Source organism: Stegastes partitus, unplaced genomic scaffold (assembly GCF_000690725.1).
Source record: "Stegastes partitus isolate 25-593 unplaced genomic scaffold, Stegastes_partitus-1.0.2 Scaffold817, whole genome shotgun sequence".
In the NCBI taxonomy this organism is placed as follows: domain Eukaryota; kingdom Metazoa; phylum Chordata; class Actinopteri; family Pomacentridae; genus Stegastes; species Stegastes partitus.
In genome coordinates, this window is record NW_007578548.1 from 236,741 (window position 1) to 246,265 (window position 9,525).

At 38.6% G+C, this 9,525-nt stretch overlaps 1 protein-coding gene across 1 annotated transcript in view; it reads left to right on the forward strand.

The window, feature by feature from the left end:
• LOC103365197 (uncharacterized) overlaps positions 1-9,525 on the forward strand; it is a 32,481-nt gene that overhangs the window by 15,446 nt on the left and 7,510 nt on the right. The window contains exons 2-6 of the mRNA XM_008292566.1: positions 1,506-1,764; positions 2,644-2,821; positions 2,945-3,137; positions 3,238-3,361; positions 3,493-3,638. Of these exons, the coding sequence (XP_008290788.1) occupies positions 1,506-1,764; positions 2,644-2,821; positions 2,945-3,137; positions 3,238-3,361; positions 3,493-3,638 (900 nt within the window). The remainder of the gene's footprint in view (positions 1-1,505; positions 1,765-2,643; positions 2,822-2,944; positions 3,138-3,237; positions 3,362-3,492; positions 3,639-9,525) is intronic.

The window sequence follows — 9,525 nt, forward strand, 5'->3', positions numbered from 1 at the left end:
TCATAACAAGTAAAATCACACACAAAACATCTTATTTTACATGTTAACTGACACTTGCACATAAGGTTTGCTTAATAAACACATAAACTGTTGTTATAGTGCAGCAGGTGTAATGTACACAAAGAAGCGGCGTATTGACTGTTGTGTACTATGTGTACTTATATTGCTTGGTAAGCCAAGCTAGCCAACATTTTAAATGTAACATTTAATCAATAGTCCATGCCAATCCATTGTTTTTCCATCTTGCATTAGTCCAAAATTCTAACTAAATATTGACTGAGAGACTAGATAATCACTGTACTGTTTTAAAATTATGTGCTACTATGAAGAGTGCCATCAGGCTGATATGTTGCCTGGACGACATCCACAGTTGGGATATAAAACTACTAAGAAAATGTGACCTGCCACAGAGGGATTTTCAGGGATAAAAATAACAAAGATTCTGGATTGAAGTTCCTCCAAAGATTTCTCATACCTGAAAAAGCACTTAAATAAACAGTGGATGAAAAGCTCCAGATGTTATTCCAACTCAACTTGAAAGCAAAAGCCGGATTGTTTGGTAAATCCTCTCTTACTAGTCTCATTGCTGAGATTTAGACAAGAGGCTTTATTTTAACACAGGTTAAAAAACAAAAACAAAAAACCAGAAGCTCAATAATGCATTACCTCATCACTGTATGTCAAAAACTACACGTCAGTTTGAGGTTTCTTGAGTGGCTTCTTGGAGTCGATCACATAGGACACTCAGTTTTGTAGTTTTTGTGCTGTGCTGAACTAACTGGCTGCTTTATTATGGCTATACAGTCAATTTCCATGTGTGTTTCTTGGCAAGTGTAACTGTCTAAGAGACAGGTTGTGATGTGTGTTTAATTTGTGTTTGATTGTCAATTCATTGTTTTACTGTTCATAGATAATTAAAAACTAAAATTAAAATAAGTTGAAAAGGGTAAAAAAAAGGAACAGATTGTTAAAAAATAGGTCACTTTAAAATCCAGTTTCAGTTGAAAAGTTACAATTTTATTCAGAATTTTATTTTGATAAGTCAGGTCACATGACTAACTTTTAGTAAGGTTAAGAGAGCAGCATTGTGGGTCAGAATCGGCATGGGCAGGCAACAGAGACACTTAATACAAGTTATCGCCATTCTGCATGTGGTTTAAGAGGCCCAAACGTTTTCACGGTGTTACGCAGTGCTTGCCGAAGAGACAGGCAGAGAAGAATTAAGAATAAACCTCCGTTGACATCAGTACGAAGCGTGGCCTTTTTTGTTAGACCTGTGCAGCTACAGCAAGCAAGCATATAAGTCACACATTATTCCTTTGAGTTGCATCCTACACATTTATAATTGCAGCAGTTTTCTCACTGGTAGACATATATTTTGATTACAAGACTAATAATCCACTGTGGTCTACAATAATAACATTTAATTCTCTATAGCCACAAACCAGTTAATTGTGCAGTTTTACACTATTAAATGAAATAAAATGTGTTAAACTCATTTCCAGGTGTGTGGCCACTGGAACCCAAGGTGTTACATGTCAGAGCAGGTGAGATGGTGGTGCTGCAGTGTCCTTATTTCAGAAGAGTCAGTGATGGAGATGTTAAAGTGCTGTGGACCAGTCACACCTCCCAGGAGATGAATGTGACCAGCAACATGTCCACATCAGCTGAGCAGAGTCACGTGGATGTGTTGATTCATGGACGGAGCCTTATTATTCTCAGAGCTTCTGTCAATCATCAGGGCAACTATTCATGCTCTCGTGGGTAAGATACAAACACTCCTAACCTAATACATAATGGCATTTATGTATTACATCTGAGCGATTTGCTTCCAGAAAACATATTTCAACTGTCCAGGCTTTGACATCTGAGTCTGATGTTGAACAAATCTCTAAATGTCTATGTAGCATGAATAGTTCAGACATGAAATAGATTTTATTAAGCTATTTTGTGTATCGCTGAAATATATTTACACGCTCTAAAGAGCAAGCTTTGTCTTGTGATAACTTTTGAAGAATGTTGTGTCTAATGTCATTTTTGCATCTTTGTCCTTGTACTCAGTTGTACTTGTTGCTTGACATTCTGTTGACCTTTGCAGTCAAAGACAAACAAAGGCAATGCAACAGCTCTTCGGTGGTGTTCTGCTTTGAGATAAATGTGACACCAGAAGGCTAATATGCTAAAAACGAACAAAAAAAAACAAGTGAGAGAAAAGTGAGATTACAATTTATCCTCAGGGGAACATGAATGTCTGTCCCTAGACAGAAATCCATCCTTAAGATTTTTTCACTTCACAAAACCAAAACAACCCCCCCCAAAAGAGTATCATTAAAGTCAGAAGGGTTTATCTTCTATGAACCATGACCGTGCAAAAGTTCTTACGAGCCCACTAGTGTCCACCATTGTGCTACACCAGCCAACACGGTCTCAGCTGACAGCTTTGTTGTAATGTTGTTCTTTACAGCACGGAACCTTGTTAGCCAATAAACCAAATCTGGACGCATACATTCAACACTGGCTAAATAAGAAATTCGTATTTTTGAAACTGATCCTTAAAGCCGTCCCTACTTTAACATTTGCTCTAGTCTCTTTTCTCTCTTTTTCTATTCAAAACGTCAACATTTCCTTCTAATGCCATGACAGGAATGCCAGCAGCCGGTTCTGGTTCAGGCTGACAGTGTACACAACACAGTCCAGAGAGCATGAAGAGAAGAACCAGAACCATTTAACATGTTACATGCAACAGTCCTGCACAATGAAATGCCCTGTTGTAATTCTCCCGCCTGTAAATATCACCAGCAACGGCATAATATGGAACAAGGTATTTAAACACAGCAGATTTTGGAGCGTGATTAAGATTTCATTGGAAATCGTTGTTGTGGTGTTCTAAGGTTTTTCTTAATTTCAGTGTTCAGGTCTTAAAAATTCAACTTGTATCTTGCAGAAGGGCGAGTCTTCACCAAGAGACGGCATCTTCTCAAGAGTTGATGAGAAACACCGCGGCCTCTACAACTGCACCAGATTATACCTGTATCAAGGCCAAACATACAGCATGACCTTTACAGTCTCACTAGATATCCAGCCCAGCAGTAAGATACTGTGGCCACACAAAGATGATGTATTGGCTGTAGAGCTAGGTGAGTTCATGTCTAAATTCATACACTTACTGACCTACAATTGGCTGTAGCTTTAAAATGAATCAGTTATAACATTTAGTGTAAACTCTTCTTTTTCTAGACTCACCAGTGGTAATTAATTGCACAGCTTTTGTGACTTCCAAGTTTGATGACGTGTTCTGGTTAAGTGGGGAATCATTTGTGGAAACAAACAGCAGCCTTCCTTTTTTCTACAATTATACACGGTGAATATTTCACACACACGTCCTTCCTCTCACAGCTATGTAGCCACAATCACCACTCAACACATGCATAAGTGCAGCTAACAGCTGTGCTTCTTGATCTTCCTCATCCTTTCCGTTCGTTTCCTTTACAGGGGAAAAAATGCTGATAAGAACAAGGTGACAGCATCTTTGGTTTTCAAAAAAGTGTCAGAGGAGGATCTGTCACGAAGTTACACCTGTAAACTGGAATCTGCCCACCAACCCTCAAGCTTTGTCACTATCACCCTGACTCAAAAAGGTATGTTGGAAAGATGGCGAAACTGAGTTTTGACTTTACTATTGTATACAGTTGTTTTTTTAATTGTATACATTCAAATGGTAATTGTGATCCGACATCCCTCAGTTGACTACTTTTTTGAGTTTATTCAATGTTTTAAACATTTTTCACGATTTACCCACAGCTCGTCCTTTCTCCCTCTCCCTGACTCTCTGCATTGTGGCCATAGCTGCGGTGATTGTCATAACTATACTTGGTGCAATGATCGTGTCTCACGGTTGCAGCTGCAGGAAAGGCAGTGTTAACCTGCACAGAGGGGAGCAGGACAGCAGTGTTTGCAACCCCCTCTCTGGATCCTCATCCATAATCTGAACGGCTGCTGTTCAAAATATATGTATTTTATTATTATAGACTCTACTGAATTTTATACACACACACACATGCACGCACGCGCGCACACACACACACACACACACATATATATATATATTTATATGTCAAGGCCCAGATTGGTGTCAAGATTCCAATCTGGGCCTTGACATATTTATGTATATGGTGACATGTTGAGGGCAGTTCAGATCAGCTTATGTTTTTCTGTCATCTAGTGGACAGAATCAGTAAGTGCAACTTTCAAAAATTGGCTCTCCTTTGAAGACACCATGAAATAAAATAGAATAGAAAAGAATGCTTTTATTGTCCTCAAAGTACAAGGAAATTAAAAGACAATTCCAGTGGTGCAGAAGTATGAAAGTAAAAGTATAAAAAGACAAATAAGAATATTTACAAAAGAAGCCAGTAGGAAGTATATGCAGTTAGCCAAATGGTAGAATAAATGTATTGCACTGTTGAGGTAGTAACACTGTGGATATATGAGAAATATAAATAATANACAGGGTCCATATCTATATTAATATGAAAAATTCTCTCCATTTCACTTATGATTTCAGCCCAATAACTTTGAAGTTTGTGGCAAGACCAGAGACAATGAGTTAAGGTTCCCACATCAGTTTTGCACCTGAGACATAGAGGAGAGAGAGTGCGGTTGAAGAGATGCCTGCGGTGAGGGGAGATATGTAGTCTGTGTAAAATCTTAAGTTGCACTGCTCTTGTCCGAGTGCAAATTGAAATCTTTTTTGCAAGAGACCAAATGATATCCCACTTTTCTTCATCTATGGTCACAGACAGCTCCTTCTCCCACACACCTCTGACCCCCTGCGTATCAATACTAGAAATAGAAGTACATGATAAAATGACCTCAGAGACACATTTGATTGTTGTTGAAACAAAATTTTCTCAACAGTAGATATCTGAGGGTGATCCATAAGAGTTGTACTTAGAGTTATGTAATGCCTAATTTGCAAGAAGCGGAAGAAATCTTGTTTGGCCAATTTGTAATTGTTAGTGAGCTGTTCAAATGACATGAGCGTACCATCTAAGAAAAGGTCAACGAGAGTTTTAATATTCTTAATAGACCATTGTTGAAAACCAGGATCTGAAGAGCCTGGGGGGAAGGCAGGGTTATTTATTATTGGGGTAAAAATGGATGTTATATTTGATCTTCCCTCAAGACGACGAACAAGCCGCCATGCTTTTTTGAGTGTTGATTGTTACAGGATTTGTACAAAAAGTTTTGATTTCTTTGAAATTGTTAAAAAATAATAGGTCACTTAGTCTACACTGTGACAGTGCTGTCTAAATGTCCATCCAGATTGAAGTTTTACCCTTAACCCAGTCATTTACAAATCTTAAAAGGGCACCAAGTTGGTACATTTTGATATTGGGTAAGTCCAGACCACCCATCGAACTTGGTAGATGTAGAACTGCCATTTTAAGCCTGGGTCTGCGCTTGCTCCAAATAAAAGAGCTAAGCCATCCATTTATGTCCTTCAACACTCTTTTAGAAAACAGAACAGGAATCATTTGGATAGGATACAATAACCTAGGCAACATGTTCATTTTGATCAGGGCAATGCGTCCTAGCCAAGAGACAGGAAGTGACATCCACTGCTCTAGGTCCTGCTTAATTTTACAAAATAAGGGTGGGAAGTTGGCTTTATATAACTGATCAAAGGATAGGGTGATGAAGATTCCCAAGTACACAAACCCACTGGGAGAACATTTGAAAGGGAAGGAAGGTACAGTAGTTGGTATTATTGAAAGAGGGGGCATAGCCAAGGGGCATAGCCTCTGATTTAGTCAGATTGATCTTATACCCAGAGAAACAACTGAATCTGTCAATCACATCTATAAGACCTGGTACAGATGTTTCAGGGTCAGTCAGGAGGATCAGAACGTCATCCGCGTACAAGGTTATTTTATGACACAGCTGTCCAATCTCTAAACTACGTATTGTAGGTGCCACCCTTATGGCCTCAGCAAGAGGCTCTATGGCCAAAGCGAATAGGAGGGGCGACAAAGGGCAGCCCTGCATCACACCTCTGTGAGTGTTGAAGTATTCAGACCTGAGTCCATTCGTTAAAACTGCTGCCTGTGGGTTGGTATATATAATTTTGATCCATTTTATAAAATTNTGGAGCCTGGGCCTGGTGGAAGCTGAATCTATCCAGTGCCTTCTTGTCAGCCTGAGAGCAGCTCCTGTCCAAGATGTTGTGGGTGAGGATGCTCTCTATAGACCTCTTGTAGAAGGACAGCAGCAGTTCCTGGGACAGGTTGACCTTTCTCAGTGACCTTAAAAAGTACAGATGCAGCTGTGCCTTTTTCACAAGGGCATTGGTGTAAACCTTTTTTTATTTAAAATTCTGTCCAATGTTACGCCAAGATCCAAATCCACTTTGTCACAGACTGTCGTGAAAATACAGGCTGAAAATTCCAGCCACATCTTGAACCCTGCACAGATGCTGTGGTTAGAAATAAGCAGGAGAAGAACAAATCTCAGGAGCCGCAGAACCAACCAACAGATGAGCACTTTCACAGAACTTTGAAAATTCAATCGTTAAGAATTCACAACAGCAGAGCAACATAAAAATGGGAAGTATGCAGTGTGTTACTTTCAGTCCTTCATCTAACAACTCACAGGAACTAAATCTTCTATAAAATTCTAAATCTTTTATAAAAATGTATATGGAAAATGATAATCATGCGCAGTCATGGTCAATTTAGAATCACCATTTGGAGCACTGTTATGGCCCACTGGGGCTTGTGTGCCGTCTTGCTGTTGTGGTGGGCTTTTGTGTAAGGACATGGCCTGTTCTCCAGGAAGGAGAACGGTGATGCAGGGGACCGGAGCATAGAGAAAAGGAGGTATGAGGGTCAGTCAGATGGATGAATGGAAGTCTTGGAAGGTGATAGAGGGGGAGGGGAGAGGTGGGAGACAGGGTGGGTGAGGCAGAGGGGGCTATTGTTGTCTAACAGCCTCCTCCACCTTGCTGTCGTGGTTGCACTTCTTCAAAGCAACCAGCTTCAGCAACCCTTTTTCTTTGTCGTTTCTTTGTTTCTTCTGTTTCCCAGTTTCTCACTGACGCTCTTGTTGTCTTCCAGAAGCTCTGCGTTGTGCACTTCCAGCTGCATGTTGTGCTCTATCAGCTGCTGGTTTTTAGCGTTGTATGCATCCAAGGCTTTTTGCAGCTCTGCGAGCTGGTTGGGGTGGTTGCGTGGACCAACCTGGCAACTTGGATTAAATCTCTGAGCCATTGTTCACAAACAAGAACACTCTACACAACTTGACATTGTTTNGGTCTGTGCTGACTTCCGAACTAATGATTTTAAAAAATGGAGAAGAAAAATAAAAAAATAAAAGCCAACTTCAATATAATATGCATTTGACTCGTTCGAAAAGGGGCAGGAAGAAGCCTCGGCCTGTCAAGTCCTACCCCCATTCTTTACCATTAATAAATGCAAAATCCAATACAATATACTAAACAGACAATAAAAAAGAAAACAACTTCTCCAATCGAGCTGTTTAAGGGAACAGAACAAAACAAAAACACAAAAAAAGAAGAAGAAAATGAACAAGCACCATTAACATCTGTACATGTTACATTCTCCTTCCTCATTTCTGTACTTTTCAAAGATATGTCTTTTGTACATTTTTTAAAGTTGCATTATATTCACACTTTGTTCAATTGTTTCATCAAGACCATTCCACAAAACCACCCCACAAATAGAAATACACATACTTTTTAAATTGGTCCGAGCATAATGCTGTTCCAAGTTTAGTTTCCTTCTAAAGGTATAAACCCTCATTCTGTCTTTGAACAGTTTTTGTATGTTTACAGGTAGAAGTTTAATTTTTTTTTTGCTTTATACATTATTTATGCAATCTTAAATTCTACTAGATCCCCAAACTTTAAGGTGTGTAATTTTAAAAACAGTATGTTGGTGTGTTCATAATATCCTATATTGTGTACTATACAAATGGCTCTCTTTTGTATTGTGCTTAGTAATTGTAAGGTGGTTTTGTAGGTGTTGCCCCATACTTCCACACAGTAATTTGAAAAATGGTAACACCAGTGAACTATACAGAATATACAATGTCTCTCATTCAAAATGTACCTTGCTTTCCCCATAACTCCAATGCTCTGTGCTACTTTTGCTCTCACATGTTTTATGTGGGGTTTCCAGCAGATTTTGTGATCAAAAATCACACCCAGAAATTTGTTCTCATGCACTCTTTCTATTTCAACATCATTTATCATTACTTTTACTTGTGTATTTATTTTTGCATTTTCCAAACAGCATAAGTTTGGTTTTATTTACATTTAATCATAATTCATTCAAATCAAACCAAGTTTTTCATTTGCTCATTTCTGCTGTGACCACCTCCAAAAGCTGCTGCAAATTTTCCCCATCACAGAATATATTAGTATCATCTGCAAATAACACAAATTTTAAGAGGTTTGACACCCTACATATATCATTAATATACAAAAGAAATCATTTCTGACCCAAGACCGACCCCTGTGGGACTCCACAAGTTATATTTAAGCATGTTGATTTGCAGTCCCCTATTTCCACAAACTGATTTCTGTTACGTATGTAGCTTCTCATCCACTTTAGTACAACCCCCCTGATTCCATACTTTTCCAGTTTATTGACAAACAATTGGTGATCAATTGTGCTGAATGCTTTTTTCAAATCTGTAAATACACCCACTGCAAATTTCTTGTTCTATGGAACAGGTGCTCTGTATACACAGCTCACAATTACATTTTTCTTTTTTTCCACGTAGATTTCTACAGTAATAATCTCCATCACATCATCAATACTAGTTGTCATATTTTCCACTATTTTATAATTTAATGTTTTATCTTCATACAAAGCCACTCCTTCTCCTTTTTTTTTTAAATTTTTCCTGTTTGTATATTCAGTTCCTACCCATTCAACTCAAAATCCACACCTTTTTCAGTGCCAAGCCAGGTCTCAGATATGGCTATCACATTAAATGGTTTGATTAGATGACTCACGTATTCTTTAACGTTGTGAAAATTTGCATATAAACTTCTGCTATTAAAATGAATAACTGACATTCCATGATCTGATTTCATGTTCATGTTAAATTGATCTTCAGCGTAATAACGGCAGATGTTGTTTATATCAAGAAAATTACTTTCAGGGTCAATATCTTGTTCAAAATCATGCATATTATGATCAGTGAGTTTAAATGTTTTGAAGTTCCAACCATCACAATCATCATTGTCCCTTTCATTTCCAGCCATTGTCAAGTTTAAACAGTCGAGCTCTTCACAAGAGTCCATAGTCATAATAGTTCAAGTCAGTCACACTGATAGACAAAGCCACTGTTCTGGAGTCACTGGTACTTGTCCAGCTCCTTGATATCTCTTCTGGTCTCTCTGGTATCTCTTCAGCACTTTAGCCTCCTCTGGTGAACCGTTTGCTTTATGAACACCTTACAGTTTGATGTCCAGGTTGACTGGATTTTCTTCTGCTT